General features: G+C 37.0%; 2 protein-coding genes across 5 annotated transcripts in view; both read left to right on the forward strand.

Annotated features, from left to right (window-relative positions):
• Positions 1-21,860, forward strand: part of rabgap1 (RAB GTPase activating protein 1) — a 120,008-nt gene that overhangs the window by 59,128 nt on the left and 39,020 nt on the right. The gene's annotated exons all lie outside the window — the stretch shown is intronic.
• Positions 12,075-19,058, forward strand: LOC129447331 (probable G-protein coupled receptor 21). The gene has a single exon (XM_055209020.2). It carries the CDS (start codon positions 13,691-13,693, stop codon positions 14,717-14,719), a length of 1,029 nt encoding a protein of 342 aa, XP_055064995.2. The 5' UTR covers positions 12,075-13,690; the 3' UTR covers positions 14,720-19,058.

A 21,860-nucleotide genomic window follows, 5' to 3' on the forward strand; every position in this document is an offset into this window, starting at 1 on the left:
TGTAGTTAATATCCAGTGTACGAGTTGCTATTGTAATCATATAAACAAGTTCAATGCTGAGACAGTTTTTAATATAACTGAATACACTGTAAAAATTGAAAGTTGGATGTACTTAAAAAATGACTTCTATTCATAACACTTACTTTAAAGGTGCAGTGTGTAATTTTTAGAAGGATCTCTTGACAGAAATGCAAAATAATATACAAAACTATATTATCAGTGGTGTATAAAGACCTTTCATAATGAACCGTTATGTGTTTATCATCTTAGAACCTTTTTATCTACATACAAAGAGGGTCCCCTTACATGGAAGTCATCATTTTGTGCCACCATTTTTCTACAGAAGCCCTTAACGGACAATTTTTTTTACTAAGTTGTATCCGACCATGACATGTTTGTTCAGTTGCAGCTTCTCTATGTGTTTCAAAAGCAAGGAGTGAGCAGTGGACTAAGCTGTTGGTTGCAATTTGCAACCTCATCACTAGATGCCGCTTAAATTTACACACTGCACCTTTAAGTGAAAATTTAAAAATGTACAAAAATTTAAGCTTTTTTATTTTAAAATGTTCAATTAAAGTGAGAAAATTAAAGTTGAAAAAAAAATTTTTAGGGGTTACCAATTGAAGTAATTTTTCGAGTTAATCCACCTATATAACTTATTATAGTGTAGCTTCCAGTTGAAATAAATAGAAAACTGAACATTTTACGTCTGTCTTGACATTGTTGTGGCACTGCACTCCACACAAAACTGCTTATACGTTCATTCACTCTGTACATAGTAATTCTTATATAGTTCACTATATGTATGTGTACATTAATGTATTAATGTACACTGGCAACATTGCACAAATAGTGCGACATAACATGTTGACACAAAATGAGATTTATTTCTGTACATGGATTTTAGCTTTGTTAACATATACTTTTATTGTTGGCTTTTAATGTTCAGACAATGCCAAAATTAGATTTTGCTGGAAAACAGAGAAAAGATGGAAAACAGCATAGCATTACAGTAAATATAATAATAAACATTAAAACATTTCCAGAGCCCAATATTTGCCTATTTGGCTATTTTGGGTAGACTGACTTTTGCTTGTCATTTATGTTTACCAAGAATTGTTTTTGACAAGAGCAGATGTTTGCCAGTTGTTTGCAATACATGGAGCTGAACCAATACTGGAAATTCTCAAAGATGTCTTTGTGTATATGAGTCTTATGAAGCAAGACAGTCTGAGGTTTTCTCCTTCTAGTAGACTCCAAAAGTTTGGTATCGATTATGTGCAGAGGACTTAAACTTAAAATTGAAGAGTTCGTAACCATCCTAAAAAATAAATGAATACTTAATTTAGTATAATTACAGAAAACATTTTCCTTTAGCCAGACTTTGGATTTTAATAATTTTTAAATAAGGAGTTGGAACTGTATGACTTTCTTGCTCCTATATGAGATGTTTTGTGCTTGTTTCATATAGTTACAGTGAATGGGAACTGAAGGGTCAAGCTATTAAAAGGACAAAAAAAACACTATAAGAGGCCCGATTTACTGAACATGGCAAATTGGCATGAGAGCACAATTCCAAAAAAGTACAAATGGGAGTGGGAATTTCTGCGGGTGATTTACTGACAAGGCTCAACTTAAATAACACAAACAAAACATTTTATTACTATAATTGACTAATGCAATTTAAGACATGCTTTGTGTGTGTTATTTGTTGGAGAAAATACCAGTAAATGGACGAGCGCAAACCTTAGTAAGCTGTGTGATTCAATTACATAATCATAATAAGTGAAACTACAAACAAATGTACATGTGATAAGTTAAGTCCCAAAAATAACTACACTCTAAAAATGTCTGGGTTATTTTTGACCCATTTTGGGTAAACATTGGACACAATACACCGCTGGGTTAAAATTGAACCAATGCTGGGTTGTTTTAACCCAACTGTTGGGTTATTATAACCCATGTTTGCATAACAACAACCCAACATTGCGTCATTTTTAACCGAGCATTGAGTAGTTTTTAACCCAGCATGTGTTTTGTCCAATACCCAAAATGGGTAAAAAAAATCCCAGGCATTTTTAGATTGTAGTCCATGCCTTTCAGCACTTATTTTTCACTGCATGTCTTTTTTAATAAATCCTGACAGTAGTTTTTAACGGCAAGTATTAAGTATTACAAATGTGACGTGTGTCTTTTGAACGAACAAACAAATAAACTAAATTATTATTGCAGATAAAAATGGACCATTCGTGCACACCCCTAGTCTGAATGATTCATTGACAAATCACCAACACAACAATCTAAATGCAGCTCAATTACCAGTGAGTAACGTCTTGAATTTAGTCAGTTTTTTTTTTGCACAAAGCTAGCATTTGGTTTCAGAATAGGTAGCAATTGTGCACTGACAGAATAAAATGGTCAAAATATGCACCCTAGTTGTAACTGGGGTTCGTTGTACCCTTCCACAAAGTACAGCTTTGCACCTTAAGAGTTCCTATTAGTACCTAAGAGGTACATATTGGTATCAGTGAGAGCTTATTAGTACATCAAAGCTACACATGAATATCTCAAAGGTACATATTGGTACCAAATGTATATCTGTACCAAATGGTAGATATTATGACCTTTTAAGGGGTACTGCCCCAGCTAGGGTACATATTTTGACTAATCTTTTCTAACAGTGTATGGACCACTTTTGCTTTGTTTTTGTTTTAAAAAGCTTGAATATCACTCAAAAGTGAATCTTGTGTTCCTGTGTCGCTCACTGGTAGAGCATTGCGTTAGCAACTCATAAGGTCATGGGTTCGAACCCAGGGAATACACAAACTGATAAAAAATACAGCGGGGAAAATAAGTATTTGACACATCAGCATTTTTATCGGTGAGGGGATTTCTAAGTGGGCTATTGACACAAAATTTCCACCAGATGTAGACATCAAGCCAAATATTGAATTCATACAAAGAAATCAGAACATTTAAGTATACAAGTTGAGTCATAATAACTAAAGTGAAATGATACAGGGAATAAGTATTGAACACATGAAGAGAACAAATGGCATAGAAAGCCAAGAGATCACCTGAAATCTGTCAGTATTGAGAGAGAAACCCTGCCCCCTATCAGAACAAATTGATATCAGCTGCTTAAGTCCTAATCGATGGCCTATAAAGGCTTCTCATTACCCAGGAGGAACACAGGAAAGACTTCATGATGGGTAAAAGTAAAGAACTCTCTCAAGATCTTCGTAATCTTATCATTGAAAAGCATTTTGATGGGAGTGGTTATAGGCGCATTTCCAGGATGCTGAATGTTCCTGTGAGCCTCTCCTAGAGCAAAGAACCACTCGGGTAGAACTTGCATCAGCAGGTACTGTTGTTTCAAAGAAAACTATAAGCAATGCACTGAACCACCATGGCATCCATGCACGCTCACCACAAGACTCCATTGCTGAACAAAAAGCATGTTCAGGCTTGATTAAAGTTTGCGAAAGAGCATTTGGAGAACCCTGTGGATTTTTGGGAGACTATAGTATGGTCAGATGAAAGCAAAATTGAACTTTTTGGCAGTCATTCTACACACCATGTTTGGAGAAGAAATGGCACGGCCCACCACCCCAAGAACACCATACCAACAGTTAAGTTTGAGGGTGGTAGTATCATGGTTGGGGCTGCTTTTCAGAAAGGGGTACTTGCAGACTTCATATTATTGATGGCAGGATGAATGGAGAAATGTACCGGGACATTCTGGATAAAAATCTACTGCCATCCAAAAGAAAGCTGAAAATGAAAAGAGGGTGGACATTTCAGCAAGACAAGGATCCCAATCACAAGCCCAGGGAAACAATGAAGTGGTTTCAAAGAAAGAAAATCAAGTTGCTTGAATTTTCAAGTCAATCACCTAACCTAAATCCCATGAAAAATCTATGGAGAGAACTGAAGATCAAAGTTCTTAAAGAGGCCCAAGGAACCTTCAAGATTTAAAGACTATTTGTATGGAAGAATGGGCCAGAATCACCCCTGAGCAATGCAGACGACTGGTCTCTCCATACAAGAGGTGTCTAGAAGCAGTAATCACCAACAAAGGCTTTTCTACAAAGTATTAAATAAAGTGTGTTCAATACGTATTCCCTGTGTCATTTTACTTTATTTATTATGACTCAACTTGTATACTTAAATGTTCGGATTTCTTTGTATGAATTCAATATTTGGCTTGATGGCTACATCTGGTGGAAATTTTGTGTCAATAGCCCACTTAGAAACCCCCTTAATGATAAAAATTCTGATGTGTCAAATACTTATTTCCACGCTGTACCTTGTTAACTTTGTAATGCAATGTATGTCGCTTTGAAAAAAGGGTCTGCCACATGCATAAATGTAAATATAAAAGCCACAAATACATTTTTGAAAACTTTTGTATCCAAGGAAAAAAGACGAGTTTGATAAGACATAATTGTGAATTGATAATGACATGATTTTGATATTTGTGTGAACTAATCATAATTTTCCATATGTGTAAAAAATTATTTTTGACGCATAACAAGTCTTACGTGCACTGTAGTTATTTTTTAGTATTTTTACATTTCTTCCACTGTTATGAGAGGAGATTATATAAGCCAGACCTGGCTATAACCAGGCTGACTTTATAGTGACACCCTGAATAAACGGTCTTGTTTCCACTCAGCTAGTTGTCACAGACCTGCACTTTTCACCGTCTGTCTCGTAGAACATTAAACTATGACAGGGTTCTCGCAGGGTTTAAGTGAAAGCTAAAACGCTAGCCGCAGTTCTTACGTTGCCTTATTACAAATTGATAGTTTTCTTATCCTTATAACTAGTTCGAAAGAATCGCTTATGCTAACATTTGTTTAGTTACGACAGATGTGAGATCGGGAAAATTCTGTGCATGTATACAATGTTGTGTTTATTGTTTTGTTGTGTATGTATGTGCGTTTATATGACTGTGCCCTGAGAACCATGGTGATTTGTGTTGTAAAAGTGTTGTACAAAGAATAGTCATGCTTTCTGGCTTTTGCTATTGTGTATAATTCAATGGAAGCATTGAATGGCCCACGTGTCTATTTTTGAGTTGTTGTTGTTGTTGCAGCGGCCGGCTGCTCTATAGTTCAATGCTTGCGGCAACTTCAGCAACAGAGTGACTTTGATGAAACAGCCCGTCTCCGTTTCCAATAAACATTTTATGTAGAATTTCCAGTGTTTTCAGAGAAAGGCCTCCCTATGATATATTTGGGCCAAATGGCAGGATTAAGGTGAGTGTTGATTTTCACCAGGGCTGGCTCATAAATTCTGAACACGTCTTAACACTATTGCCTTAGTGGTGACAGGTTTGATTTAGTTTTACTGAGCGCTTTCACCTTTTCCATACATTCATCAAAAGTGTCTCTTCATTTATTTACACGCGTTGCCATGGGAACGACGACAGGCAGGTTCTTTATAACAATGTATGATATATAAGGACCACAACTGGTTGATAATAAAATCATACATGTAAATCATAAGTGTTAACCTTGCATATATTTTAAATGTGCCAAAGCTGGTCTCCAAGCTTGATTAAACTAGTCTTGCTGGTTTTAGAGGGGTTTTGGAGCTGAAAAACACTAGTTTGAAATATACAAATAAACTACAGGTCAAAAGTTTCAAACACTTGAATGAAATGTTTCCAAGTCTCTTACAAATCTTGTAATCTCAAGGTGTATGTTTAAATGTCTGAAATTAATTTTGTAGACAACAAATATTATTTTCATCATTTTTTCGTGTATTCGACTGAATATTGAAGAAAAGGCAGTCAATAAGAGCCCAGAATAGATGTGAACTGCCTCAGTATTGTCTAAAGTGCATGAAATGCATTTCTTGATAAAATGCCAGTTGGACAATTTTGCAAATACTAAGCTGTGACTGTAAAAAGTGAACGTTGGATTAACTTAAAAATTACTTCAATTGGTAACACCTAAACAATCAAGTTATTTTAACTCAGATTATCTCACTTTAATTGAAAAATTTAAGAAGAATCTTAAATTGTTTAGGTGTAACCAATTGAAGTAATATTTTTTGAAAGTTTTTCACTTCAAATTTTCACTTAAAGTGAGAAAATTTAAGTTATTTATTTAATTTTTATGTGCTACCAATTAATGTTTTAAGTAGATACAACTTTCACTTTTTACAATGTATGCAATAACTATAGCAATGTGCAATTGCGATATGCATGGTTGTGTATTATTTTGGTCATTTTTAATTATTGTGTATACTTGTAAGAATAAAGTGCAAAAAATCTCCATTTTCTTAATGAAAGAAATATTAATTTACTCACCACCATGTCATCCAAAATGTTGATGTCTTTCTTTGTTTAGCTGAGAAAAAAATACGTTTTTTAAGAAAAATATTTCAGGATTTTTCTCAATTTAATAGACTTTTTTTGGACCCCAACAGTTAAAAGTTTAAATGCAGTTAAAAATTGCAGTTTCAACGCAGCTTCAAAAGACTCTAAACGATCCCAAACCAGGCATAAGGGTCTTATCTTGCAAAACGATTGTCATTTTTGGCAAGAAAAAAAAAAACAACTTCTCAAGTAATGCGTCATCACGTCAAAAGGTGAAACGGTCCTTTCGTTTCACCTATGTAACGCGTGACCTTTTGACGTGCTTACGCAATAACGTGAGGTTGCGCTGGCGCATCACACAGCTGGTGCAAGATGAGAAGTTGTGGTTTAAAACTGCATATTTTTTATTTTTCTTGCCAAAAATGATAATGTTTGCCAGGTAAGAGCCTTATGCCTCATTTGGTATCATTTATGCGGCTTTCACATAGGAAGCGGGGTGTGCTGGGCTCGCCACTTGTGCTCTGCTGGCCAGACCCGAGTATAAGCTCTTCGTCCATTTTGTTTGGACGCCCCGTTTCTATTGGCCGTGCGGGAAATCGTCACAGAGCTAAACTATTTTGAACTTTGACCGCGGCGTGAGCACAAGCTGTGCTCGCTGCGCCCGCGCTTTGCTCGACGCAACAACAAACCGCCCTTGGGCGGCGCAAGCCATTGAAATGAATGGGTTTCATAACGCAGCGCGCACCGCGTCCTATGTGAAAGCCGCATTAGAGCCCTTTAAAGCTGCGTTGAAACTGCAATTTTAAACTGCATTTAAACTGTGAACGGTTGGGGTCCAATAAAGTCTGTTAAAATGAGAACAATTCTGGAATGTTTTCCTCAAAAAAACTTATTTTCTTCTCATCTGAGCAAAGACAGACATTAATATTTTGTATGACATGGGGATGAGTAAATTATCGGGAAAGTGGAGTAATCCTTTAAAATCGACTAATAATGTCCCCTTTTTTGGTTTTCGTCAAATTATTCGTGTTTCTTTATATACCATTTAGCAAGATGTAAACAACACTGGTCCAGAAGCACTTCTTGTTGTTTTTAAGATTTTTGTTCACATTTATTTCATTTATTTATTTATTTTGCTTTTGTTCAAAATTTTCTGTTGGGTGGATTTTGTTCTAATATTAGTTAATATTAATATTTTGTTTCATTGTTAAAAAACTGAAACAGGAGGTGCTTCGTGACCCGTGTTGTTTATATCTTGCAAAATAGTCTATATAGCCAGGTCACCAAACAAAAAAAGAAAAACTTTGAATGAAGTTGCTAAATACATTAGTCATTCCCCAACTTACATTATATAGACTAACTTGTGTTTAGATTAACTGGTTCTCGCCATGAATATGACCATAGATGCTGAAATGGTTTACAGAAATAAACAATAAAGCAAAATGCATTTAAAATAATGTAAATATTAACTCATTGTCATGCTTAACACAGTTAATTTTACACATAAACTCTTAAAAATAAAGATGCTTCACGATGCCATAAAGATTTTTCTGTCTAAATGGTTCTTTAAAGCACCTTTAAGACCCAAGAACTTTTTTGTTTCAGAAAAGGCTCTTTAAGGTAAAAAAAAGTTCTTCAGATTAAAAATGCATAAAGAAATGGTTCTTTAAGGAACCAAAAAGGTTCTTTTATTGCATCACTGTGAAGAACCTTTTTTTTTTTAAAGAGAAACCCAAATGGCACCCATTTGTTAGAAGACCCCTGAAGCTACAAGCATTTAATGCAGAAACAGCCAATTGTGCATCATATGACATTAAAAATCCAATCAATTCATTACTGCAGAGCAAACAGGCAGGGATCCCAGTTCCCCACTCGCTCATCATCTGCATGCCTCTCCTTATTTTCTTAATGGGATTGTGTTAGACCGTCTGCGATTTGACATGCTAACAAGCATCAGCTTACGGAGCCATCGTTTGCTCTGTGCTCATCCGTGCGTCCGCCAGGCTGCATTTCTTCAGCATACTATTACCAGATGTGCCCGTGTCCATAAACACAGACACAGAGGTCAGACATGCACACACCGATTTCTCTAGACGCTTCTCACACACCACCCCATGTGGTGAAAGAAAACAAACGGCTAACACAAAGGGCAGCCTGTTAGTTAGTCTTCGGTGGTTTGAGTCATTCTAAACGCCTCAATAAATATCTACCCCAGGTTTGGAGAAATGATAACCTAAAGTTTTGAACTGTTCTGTAGAAGAACACAATACTTGGTATCGGCATTGGTATTGTAAACATCTGTATAAAAATAGCATCACTGCTCCATGGGGTTAATGGCACACAGAATGGTCTGTACACAGGGGATTGAGATGGATTCGTGGAGGAAGACTGTGGGTGGTCTACATGGCAGTATTTCTGCAGGTCTCTGCTGCGGCAGTGATGCCCAGAGCTCAGGGCCTGGGAGTTTGGCTGACTGCTGATGTAAAAGCTGCCGCCTCACTCTGGGATGGGATAAGTACGTGCTCTCTGTGTTTTTACCGAGCAGCTGAGTCAGGCTGGCTCAGTCTCACACAGACAGACCTTGGACTAAACAGTAAAAGGTCTCGTTCACATGGCAGCTTATTTTGGCCAAGAATCACATACTTACGTACTTGTGATTAGATTATACTACAGTAATGTCCCAGCATATAAACAGCTCTTTTGCAAACTGTCACAACACTCTTTTTCCTTGGTAACAGAGTTTGACGGTAACAGAATGGACACTGACTAATTTTGACGATAGGTTGTCGTGATTTACAGCTACAGTATATAAGACTTTTATATTGTTATGGCCTGTAACCATGACACCCTGGGGGGCCCTGAGAGGTTTCAGGGGGCCCCGGTTTAATGACATTTTATAAAATAAATTAATTTATCATAAATTTTGTATAATTAAATCTAAAAAAAAAAAAATAAGGCTACTAACCAACAGCACTATATTCAATCATTTTATATGTTTTGTTTATTCAAAATTTAAAGTTTTGTAATATTTATGTTATACATTTTCTTTGGTGGGGCTACAAAGGGATGTACCGTACACAAGGGGGGCCGCACACTGAAAAAGTTTGAGAACCACCGATCTAATGCACTTAATGCACAATCAACTTATTTGAACTCTTTCCCCGAAATTGATGAGTTAAAGCAACACTACAGATTTTTTGCTCTTTGCTCCCCCTATAGGTTAGAAGCGTAATTACCACTGTCGTAAATACTGCAGCATAGCTGGCTCTGATTGGATTGTAGGTCTGGCGTAAAGCAAGTTTTGTAGTTTTCACTTGCACTACAGGACCGCGACCCGACGGTTGGAAACTTCTTTAGTGCGGTTTTTATTTTGCTTTTGTTCAAAATTTTCTGTTGGGTGGATTTTGTTCTAATATTAGTTAATATTAATATTTTGTTTCATTGTTAAAAAACTGAAACAGGAGGTGCTTCGTGACCAGTGTTGTTTATATCTTGCAAAATAGTCTATATAGCCAGGTCACCAAACAAAAAAAGAAAAACTTTGAATGAAGTTGCTAAATACATTAGTCATTCCCCAACTTACATTATATAGACTAACTTGTGTTTAGATTAACTGGTTCTCGCCATGAATATGACCATAGATGCTGAAATGGTTTACAGAAATAAACAAACAAGCAAAATGCATTTAAAATAATGTAAATATTAACTCATTGTCATGCTTAACACAGTTAATTTTACACATAAACTCTTAAAAATAAAGATGCTTCACGATGCCATAAAGATTTTTCTGTCTAAATGGTTCTTTAAAGCACCTTTAAGACTCAAGAACTTTTTTGTTTCAGAAAAGGCTCTTTAAGGTAAAAAAAGTTCTTCAGATTAAAAATGCATAAAGAAATGGTTCTTTAAGGAACCAAAAAGGTTCTTCTATTGCATCACTGTGAAGAACCTTTTTTTTTTTCAAGAGAAACCCAAATGGAAACTTCTTTAGTGCGGTTTTGGCCGATTGAGGGCTGCAAAGTGAATGTGAAAGTGCCGTTTACCCTGTTTCGAGTGGATGAACTACTGAAACTTTTTTGGAAACGTTATTTTAAGGTAAAAAAAATCTTTGGTGTTGCTTTAACTCATCAATTAAGAGAAAACGCTTTCCTGCCAATGACAATTTTTTCCGGAAATCCAATTTTTCGCTATTATCCACCAGGTGGTGCTCTTACCCAACTTATAAAACCCAGAAGCAACCCCTTAGGGTAAACAATAAGAACTTCATGTATGTTTTGTCATCGCTCTGAATCTGATCTCTAACAAAAATCTTTCACAAAAATGCAATTATCTCAGCTTTTTGGCTTTTGGTATTTTTAAAGAAACCTACTCATATTTGAGAGGTGATAAAAAGAGAACAAATGAAGGTGACATGTTTTTTTTTAACGCAGAGGATCTGTTCTTTCATTTGATATATTGTATGTTTATATATTTAAAGACAATTTTTTTGAAAGGCATTAAACTTTTGTCAAAATCATAAAAATGCTGGCACTGGGTGGAAACTTAAAAAAAAATGCTAGTGGGGAATGAGTAAATGAATAAGACCTCATTGTTAAATGTAACCAGTTTCGACGCAACAAACATGACTTTATTTCCAGTCGGACCAGTGATAAAACCCTGTTTCCCTGACTTACAAAGCCAATCAGATTAGAGTTCAGATCAAAAAATGCTGTCTATTTTTACATACAGTATTTATCAGACAGACAGTGAATGTTTTCAGTCTGAGGCCTTTTGATGCTAAAAATGGACTGGATCATGAAAATCTGATTTTTTTAAGGGAATGGGTTGAAGAATTGTAGGCTCAGTTGTATATTTTATTATTACATTTTGTGTTGTGTTGAATAGGTCCTATGTTTGGACCTTAATTTTTTATAGCTTGTTGTCTGGACTCAATTGTCCGCAAGGAATTTGTAGAAAGAATTTTTTAATGTTTCGCCATTTGAGCGATAGACACGCAGGAACACAGCAGTATGACATTGAACAAACTGTTCCTCACAGCTTAGTTTTTGTCTCTGTCAAATTGAATACGGCAGTCCACATCTTTCTAGGTTTTCAATAAATCTCTGCGTCTACCTCCATCTTACATACATTCAGCTCCTTCATCCTTCTTTATTTCTTTCTAACCTATTCATTGTCCCCTCCTGATGGATGAGCCCGATGTCGACTGCTCCCCACCTTACCGTAGGCCCTATTTTTAGCCCCTCGTGTTTCAGGCTGAGGAGATGCGTGAAAATGGGGACTGTGTGTGTGGATTCTTACTGAAGAGTCTTGTGATTTAGTTTTACCACGACAATACAATGTGCTAACGAATGGAGACTATATGTTAGTATATTCAATAAACCAGGCTGGTACACAATATACCACAGTAACCCTAGTACACGTGAAACAATACTTGTTTGATTCAATTTAATGTAAATGTTGATACATTGATAGAAAAAGATTATCTGACCTCTCTGCATGGTTATGAGGCTATCAAATAATAAATGTATTTATGCATTACATATACATTTGATTTAGTACAAAATAAATAGTATGTAGGTCTATTGCAGTCAAAATGTAACCCATATTTGTGTTTGCATTTTCTGTTAGTGCCATAAACCGTCAGTTTTGTTTTTGTTATTAATAAAGTTTGGGAATTAATAATATTAAAAAAGTATTTTCGTGTGCTATAGGGCTCAGTCTATGAGGCTATTTAGGGCAACGTCTCATGTAGTTCATGAGAAAATACTGTAAATGTCGAAAATATGAACAGGCAGACAAACTGCTGTTACAAAAGGACCTCCTTGTTTTTAGTGTGTATTTTTAACGGACTATTTTGGGGTTTTGTTCTTAAATTATATTATAAGTCAAAAGTCAATTTAGGATTTATTTTAGGATACTTGTTTGTATTCTGTTTGGCAGACATTATGTTTGAAATAGAGTTTGTCTTTAGGGCATGCATACACTGTTTTTGCGTCTATACATCTCTAGTTACACTATGTTTTATGGACCAACAACTTTTTAAAATATTGTACAAATATAGTAGCTATTTCAAGAAAAGGCTGTTTCTTGGTTGCGCATGCTGTACTATTAGCATTTACACTGCTGTATGCACTATTTTTGCCCCTGCATAAAGTATGAAGTTATTAAAAGTTTCATTTGGTTCACATTTGTTTTTCATTTTATTTCTGGGACTTTGAAAATCGCAAGCATAACATGCTGACCTCCCGCTGATTCTGCACGTGTCCGCATGTGAGCGGGAGGGAGTGAGTGGGAGGGATGCGGTGCTGAAATTGCGATGGAGAGAAAGGCAAGTGCAAACAGAGAGCAACATGGGGTTTATATATGAAAGGGAATTAAGTGTTTGTTTAGTTGAGGAAGCCTGTAAAAATGCAAATCATTTTTCTGAGCGACGAGTGTATGGATTGTACGGTAAGTAGAAGGGGATGCCTCTCTCTGCCCATGCTTCTACATTCCCTCACTTGCTCAAGTCGAGGATGGGAGGAGTTTGACTGCTCCTGCTGCAGCAGAGGGAAGGAGGGAGGGAACACAGATGCATCAGTGCCACAGACGAGAGAGGGAGAGAGAGAGAGGCTGCTTTCTGCATCACACCACTCTATTCCTCATTTACATTCCAGACGGTAGCTCCTCTCCGGAGAACTCCCTTCTCTGTTTGAAATGCCAATCACCACTGGCTGTTCCTTTATCCTCGATCATGCACACTTCCTCCGTGCTGATGTGAGGGAGCCGAGAACCCGGCACGTGCTGAGGAGATTCCCTACTTTTTGTCCGACCGACGAATGAAGTTGCCGCAAAGATATCAGACTCTGGAATTTGACCTCTTGGAAATTTATAGGGATAATCAACTTGACTGATATTTTGAGGATTCTCCCCTGCTGTGATTATTCGGGACTACTAACTGTTACTCCGCACTGGGACTCCATTTCCTTTTCTTTTTTCATGTGCCGCCAACTGCCTGCCCTTCTCAGACACAGCTTTGCGTCTCCCCAGTAAGGTGAGACTGATAGAGGAGGAGGTGAGTGTACGTCCTGTAGTACTGGCGCTTCATCCAGAGTTTAAGCTTGACCCACTACCTGCTCCCACAGCAGTCACTGTATGATCCAGTGTGTCACACTCAGTAAGTGACTCTCCGCAGGATACCGTCGTCGCATGTATATGATTTATTCAAAGGATTTTTCTGGACCAGCGGCTCATGTTGCTGCTGATATGGCAGGCACCCGGCATGGGCACATCCCTCGTATCTGTTGGGGCAGCCGTGTTTGCTGAGCTAGGCCCTCAAGGAACTAGCACCCTATTTGTGCACCCAAGCGCACCCTGAACAAAATGAACGGAACTGAGCTGAACCAAAGCACAGAACCCTTCTGCCTTCTGAACATTGGCTACTCCGAGATCTTTAACACCTGCCTGCTGGAAGTAACTGTTATTCTGCTATTGACAGTGCTCATCATTTCTGGGAACCTGGTGGTTATTTTTGTGTTCCATTGTGCCCCTCTGCTCAGCCACCATACGACTAGCTCCTTTATACAGACGATGGCGTATGCAGACTTGTTGGTCGGGGTCAGCTGTCTCATCCCTTCACTGTCCCTCCTGTACCACCTGGAGGGTTTGAACGAGGAACTCACCTGCAAGGTCTTCAGTTACATGGTCTGCGTTTTGAAGAGCGTCTCCATGGCCTCATTGGCATGCGTTAGCGTCGACCGTTACGTCGCCATCACCCGACCTCTTTCCTACACAGCTCTGGTTACACCTTGCCGACTTCGCACCTGTATTACCCTGATTTGGGTATACTCTGCGCTTATCTTTCTGCCGTCTTTTTTTGATTGGGGCAAACCGGGATATCATGGTGATGTGTTTAAGTGGTGCTCCTCCTGGACCACTCAGCCCCTGTTTACCGCCTTTATTGTCGCAGCCCTGTACGCACCTGCCGCGTTAACCGTTTGTTTCACATACGCTCATATTTTTCGCATCTGTCGGCAACACACTCGGCAAATCAGTGAGCGGAGAGCTCGCTTTGGTCCACATGAGCCTGAGACGGGTGAGCAAGCCTGTACGGACAGACGCTACGCAACCGTGCTCTTCCGTATCACCAGCGTGTTCTATTTGCTTTGGCTACCCTACATCATATACTTTTTATTGGAGAGTGCTGGGATATACCACCATGCCATTGCCTCGTTCCTGACCACATGGCTGGCCATAAGCAATAGTTTTTGCAACTGCCTCATTTACAGCCTGTCCAACAGAGCCTTCCGCAAAGGCCTCAAGCGACTTTGCCTACTTTGTCTGCAACGTACAGACACCAAGAAGCCTATTGGAGATCCACAGGCCCCTCAACGCCCTGCCTGCCATGTGTAGTTCCTTCTCTTGGCTAGTGATTTAGCATTAAGGGCAAGTGTTTTGTCAAGTTAAAATAGATACTAAAGATTGGTATCGGCATCCGTGCGCCGTCCCAGTTTGTCAGGGCGTTTTGAATGAGGCAACACCTTAAAGGTCGGTTTGCCTGTACGTATAGTTGCAGGATAAGACTAGAGGGAGAAGTCGACCCCTGACCTTGGTAACTGGAGATGAAGCAGACGGTTTTGTGAAAGTTGGTGGCTCTCATTGTTACAGATATTTGGTGTTTAGAGGGAATGAGTTGTTAGGAATTGTTTTGATATTTGTCATGAGGAAGTAAGAAAAATCTAATTTTGAGGCAGAACTGTGATTTAGAAAATTTTTAGATTATGCAAAAAATGTAGTGAAATTTAAGTCAACTGTTTTGCATAAAGACCAACTCATAACTCAACGCATTATCTAGCTGATCTGTAGACTGTGGTGATTTTATCAGCCTTTGTGGACTGTTGACTTTTAGTTATGCTCATGTGGTCAGTACTGTGGGAATGAATAGCTTGTGTTTCTTATCACAGCACTAGCTTTTACAATGCAAATATAAAGAACGAGTCTTGCTAGACTGATCCAATAGTATTTGCAAGATGTTAAAAATATTCTTCTAGACTGAAAATATAATCTGATTCCTTGGTTTCAGATATTTTATTTATTTTTACACTAGTAATTCCCAATTCCTTTCCACATAATTTCCGAGGATAATCAAACCATGACCCTGCTCCCAGCGGAGGAATGTGTTTGTTAGATCTGCTGTGATTTTTGTCTCAGGACCAGCTAAGAGTTCTGACTTCAGCATTCAGAATTACAATTTTTTTTAAAGCATTTTCCCCAAATTACAGCATTCTACCTTCTAGCCGTCGTTTAATGCCACGGAGGTATGACATAACCACACCGTTGGTCAAAGGTCATCATCCTTTAATACACTTTAATACAGCAGCAAACAGATGGCGTATTCTGACTGGCATCTTACTATCATTTGATTCTCCTGCAGATGAACTTTCTTGCTGAATGATGCTAGGTCTCCTCATCCCAAGCATTAACCTCTCAAGATCCATTTAATTCCACAGAGGATTGTGGGAGATTTAACTTGGATCTCAGTTTGATTGTTATGCCTTCTAAACGGAATGACTTTCTGACATGACCTCTGCCCTGAAACATCACTCCTGTGAAAATATCTGGCCATGCTTGGGAGTTTCAGTGGATCTGTTTAAATGCATCAAGAAGATCTAATTTTAAATATCACATCAGCCACGTGACCCTTACAGATGTTCACTGCGTCTGTTTATCCTTAAGATGCTCAGCTCTGCAATGTTAAAAGTCGTTGAAGAACCCTGCGGAGGAAAGCCTGTATTCCTGAAGTTGGACAATTAATGTGTAGATCAAAGGTCAGGATGGAAGCTACTAAAACGGTGTCAGATTTCGCAGAGGTCAAACGTTTCTTGCATGTGCATACATATTTTTAAAGACAGCTTTGCAAAAAACGGAACATTTATTGCGCTGTATTATTTATGACACACTTAATGAAGACTTGTACACACAATCTGTATAACTCGTATGTGGAGGTGCCAAGAAAATTTACATTTTTTTTTTTTTTTGACTGTGATTGTGTATTGACTTATATGGATGGTACTGTTAAATATCGTTTTCTTATGCAGATAGCTTTGTTCTTATAGCTGACCAAAGTCACATTTCTTTTTTTTATTTTAAATGTATACGAGAATCATAAAATTGAAAATGCATTTCTCTGTATTTAATGTAATGGTATTCATGACCTTTACTGTCTCTTCAAAGAGCATTTTTCATTGAAGAGGGGTGTGTAATAAATCCCCAAAATAGTGTTTTGTAAGACGCCATGCGAATGAAGCTCTAATTTAGTAGTTTGACTACCAGAAAATGATCTATTTTTATGTCACATCACTTGTCTTTGTGTCTTACGAAGCGATAGGTCAAGCCTTTGATAAGTGACGTGTCAATTGTCGAAACTGCTCATGAGCTGCCATTTCGTGGCAGGGCACTGTGCAATACTAAAGAGAAAACATATCGCACACAATAGAAAAAGGGCTTTTTCTTTAAGTGTCCCAGCTGTGTGCTAAAGTATAGATTTTAATCTGATGGCCTCTGGACTGTTTTTGAACCAGATCTGAAAGAATTCATTTTACCGTTTAGCTGTTTATCCATCCAACGGTGCATGTCTGTTCTAAAGCGAATGGGCTCTGGACTCACCCAAGACTACTTGAAGCATAAATGTTCCTCTCATTTGCTTTATCCTTGAGATTACATTAAAATCTCCATGATTTTGATGGTCACTTCCAAAAAAGGGGATGTGCAAATCTCTACAATGTATTTCCAAAATAGTCAGTGAATTGTTTAAAGGGCTAGTCCGGTTTTGGTTCCATCTGACCTCGATCGAACATGTTTCTTTGAAATAAGACTGATTTTTTGTTCAACAGCTAGATGGAGTACAACCGAATAGAATCGAATGCAGGGGTTACACAGCGCATTTTTCGTAGTTCGAAATTTTAACAATATTTATGACATACAAAATTTTTGTCTGCATGTGTTTGGCTCTAGTGCTGGTGCTTTAAATGGGATGAATTTAAAGGTATTGCGAAGGATTTTCTTTTTCTGGGTGGATCATCAAGACTATTGGTCCTCCTAGTTGTCAATCAGGAGTGTTGCGCAATTGCAATCCTCCGCTACATCTTTAAAGATGCAAGGTTTTGTATTTTTAAATTACGTAAAAGCTAAAGCACAGCAAAAATCACTAAATTCTCTAATGACCCATTACAATAACATTTTTTTTTTTAAATAAAACAGAATCTCGCCTATCATCCCTGTATTATATGTATAGAATTAAATATTTTTTTAATTTAATTATCCCCATTATAAATTTGTAGATTGGTGGAAATTTTGAAAGACTTTTATTTAATTAATCTTTCTATAAAGATTAGAAATGAAATTGTAGTTGTTTTTTCTGCTTAAATTGATAAGAAAACCGAGCTCTTGAAGCATGCTTATCTGTGCATTGTTGCTGTAGATATTGTCTTTTGAAGTCGTTTCTGTATAGGGATGCTTAACGATTAATCGCGATTAATCTATAGCAGAATAAAAGTTTTTGTTTACATGATATATGTGTGTGAACTGTATATAATAAATTTGTATAAATAAATGCATACACATGTTTACATGTGTATATACATTTGTATATTTATGTATAATTTATATTATATAAATATAAATACCTAATTTATAAATATATTTTTTTCTTAAAATTATACATGCATGTGTGCATATTTATATATACATAATTGTTATACACAGTTCACACACATATATGATGTAAACAAAAACTTTTGTTCTGCTATGGACTAATCGCGATTAATCGTTAAGCATCCCTATTTCTGAATATTTTTTTGTATTTGAAGGATGTAGCAAGTGGATTTATATGTTGATGTTTATTAACTAAGGATGGAAGTGTGACGTTTTTTTTATAATAGAAATGGATCATGAGATCGTACGTTGTATGTTTTGCGTCATAATCGATGGTACGTCATGGTTAACAGTAGGGTAAAGGTTTCAGTTTTATTTCATTTGTACAACATTGATGCCACAGAGCTTTTTGTATGTTTTTTGTTCTCTCTTTGATGCCAAAGCGGTTTTTTTTCCTGTGGGAAACTTACTATGTTCTAGAAGCCAAAGTCAAGGCCTAGTGCCCTCAAGGGAGTTAATCTCCCATGATGCTTCGCTCTCCGCTGTGCCATATTTGGATGCCGGACCCAACCGGTCCCCTGCCGTCGTAGAAAATGGAAGTCTGGGCTGAAACGTTGCGTGTTCGTTCTCGGACACATACACACCCTTTCACAACCTCTACTTGATTGTATTAGGTGTTTGTGTTGAATTTATTCATGCATGGTCTGTTAAATTACTGAGCCTGGCTCTTGATTAATGGTTAATGGATCGCTCATGATCTCTCCCTTGCAAGTGACAATGATTTGATCAACTGGAGTGAATTGTTTTTCTTTTTACTTTAACTTTTAAAATGTCCCAAATAGTTTTTTTTATGCGAGTATGAAAACTGTCTGTGATTAACACTGAAGTTGCTGGGCTGAAAGAATATTTGTTCGGCTTCTATGCGTTTTTATTTTAGCGATTCTACAAACTGTCTGGTGTGTTGTATGGTTGTAGCTGAGGTACTGGTGTAGTGTACCACACATTTTGTAATAATGTCATGTTTTAGAAAATAATTGTTGACAGTATATTTATATTCTGGTATATCTGCACTGAAGAAATAAATGTGAACTTAATGTCTTTGAATGTGTGTCATTGTATGAACAAACATGTTGATGGAGTCATTTATGTGCCTGTGTTGGTATGTGCACATGTTTTTTTCTTTTTGATGCATATGACAGTACATGGCAGGGATTGGTAAATATCTACTTGAATTCGGTATTCACATGGTCACACACACAGTTAAGAACAAGGCATCAGTACAGTAGTGCATCACAGTTTGAATAGGATATTGGGAATACGGGAAGTGAGGTAAGCTGGGAAACTTTTAACTTGTGTATATGACTCAGCTGGGAAAAATGGTCGAGTGACACAACTTTCCCTTATTAAATGAGCCTTTGGCATGACTTAGCCCTAAACAGACCCTTTATCTCACAACTACCTTTTTGGAAAAATATTTCATATAATTATGATCATGGTTTTATTCATTGGAAATTTGTCTCAGGCCTTGTTTACATTTGAGCATTTGCATTTTAAAACGGCATTTTTAAATAAAAACAATTCCCGTTTATACTGGCATTTTAAAAAGAATCTTCATCCACACTATACACGACCATAAACGCATGAAACATGACCAATCACGTAACTGGGCATGCGCATAAAAGTGTAAAATAACTTATTACTCTAATAATAGCTTACCTTTGCGCATTTATGCGGCCTAGGGGTGTGCGATATTGACAAAAATTCATACCTGGATCCTTTGCCGGCAACTAGAACAGACACTATTTTTGAACCTATAAAAATGTGTTTGGGAAAGTCTTCAGCTCCTCCTACAACAACGTATTAATATGATTGTTGATGTTGATGTGAACCAAACAGAAAGGTGTTTATGATTTAAAAAGGAAGCATTCATGTGAACAGTACTAAACAGTAGCGAACTTGAAGCTAAAATAAATTTCAGCAAATTCAGCAGATACTTATCTTCCCTTACCTCTCGCTGTTCAGTGTGCAACTAATGAATAAAAATTAATATGACGTTAATTTTTAAAGGTATGCGAGGTCCGTGCACGTCCTCCGCTAGCAACACAGAAATAGCAAAAAGCGCAATCGGCTAAACGAGCATTAAATATTAATATGACGTTGATTTTATTGTTTTTAATTTATATTCACAAAACTTATCAACAAAACATCGATTAAAATTAAGAGACAAATTAAATGAAATTACAGTCTATCTTTCTTAATAAGCTAACTAAATTTAAACAAAACAACAACAACATTACAACAATATTCAAATCTAACAATACTTAAATATAAATACATAAATATAAAACAGTCATTATCTATAAGGATACATGTTAAAACAAACATCTACCAACCAGCTATTATAAACGCTATATCAGATTACTATTTTTGGCAAAACCTCCGTTGCAAACCTTCATTTACCTGAATAAAAATAATTTGTACTTTTAAAATGATGCGCTGTCATATTAACATCAGCTGTTCGTTTACATAAGACTCTGTCATTGTTCATTTACACTGCAGCGCAACGTCTTGAGTTCTCAGGGTCTGCAGCGTTTGCGAACGAATCCGTTTATGAGGGTCGAAAACTGAGGTGTAGTGTAAATGAAAGGCGTAAACGTAGCAAAAAACATAGCCTCAGTTCCTCAGTTTGCTACCACTAGTCAGCAAGATGTTTATTTGTTATCACTTTATTTTTTTAATAAAGAGGGACCTTCAAAATAAAACATGTTACTCAAAGTTGATTGGATAAGAGAAGAAAATTAGCCCACACTGTAAAAAAAATGCAGCATGAAGTTAAAAGAACTTGGTTTTACAAGTCACTTCAACCTACTATTTTTAACCTAACCTGTTTTTTAACATAATATATGTTCATTTGACAAAAATGCTGCATTTTTACAGTGCATTACTTTTTGATACATGTCATTTATAGCGAAACAATACGTTTTTGAGGGATCATATTTGTAATGTAAGCTTATGTAAATAAGTCACATTTGAATGTAAACAACAATGTTAGTAGTGTTTGATCTGAAATGGTAGCATGTCGGCTCTACGTGGGTACTTAAGATGATCATTGGTTCTCTTTAGTCTTATGACTAGTTATCAGTTGCGTCATGAAGAAAAATGCAATTACAAGACACAAGAGAACCATTGATTGTCTTGCATACCATTGTGAAACCTTCCACTAATGATGGATGGGCTTCAAACCCGTGGCCACCATCTTAATTCAGTATCTTCCTAAAAATGATGAATGATGACAGAATTGAAATAGCTTACTTTCACAAGCATTTTCCAAGATATTTCTTGGCCTAATATAATTTATATATATATATATATAAAATACATAAATACATATTTTTTATATAACCATACATGACACACGTAGGGCTGGGCAGTATGACGGTATATTCTGTTACCGTGAAATAAAATTACGTAATTTCTATTCTGTGCATTCCGTGAAATGTAAATAAGTGGGCGTAGCTAACTCTGCACTCCCGCTTGTTGTGATGGGGAAACATGAAAAATAATCCACTCATAACAAATTAACAAGTTGTTATTTCATAATAAGCACCAGTGAATCCTCCGCAGGTCTCTTTCGCTCGTTCGCTTGCTCTCTCTGTGCTCATGCACGTGTCTCTCAAAGGAGCGCGCAAGGAGCTGCGTCGCCAAATAAAGCACTGTTCACACATAATGCTAATAGTTGTATAGTTTTCTGAACTTTAAGCAAGCTAAGACAAAACTTGCGTTTATATCAGTGACTTGTGCGCAGCTGGAGCGGTGTAGTTTAACGCGGCATTTGGTCATATTACAAACATCTTTGTTCAGAAAGAAGAGAAAGACGCTACGGTTAACGTCTAATAGAAAG

This window comes from Misgurnus anguillicaudatus, chromosome 12 (genome assembly GCF_027580225.2).
Source record: "Misgurnus anguillicaudatus chromosome 12, ASM2758022v2, whole genome shotgun sequence".
Classification (NCBI taxonomy): Eukaryota; Metazoa; Chordata; class Actinopteri; order Cypriniformes; family Cobitidae; genus Misgurnus; species Misgurnus anguillicaudatus.

What these genes read in the sequence shown, in the direction of transcription:
- LOC129447331 (XM_055209020.2), top strand. Translation starts at nt 13,691, where the DNA reads ATGAACGGAACTGAGCTGAACCAAAGCACAGAACCCTTCTGCCTTCTG.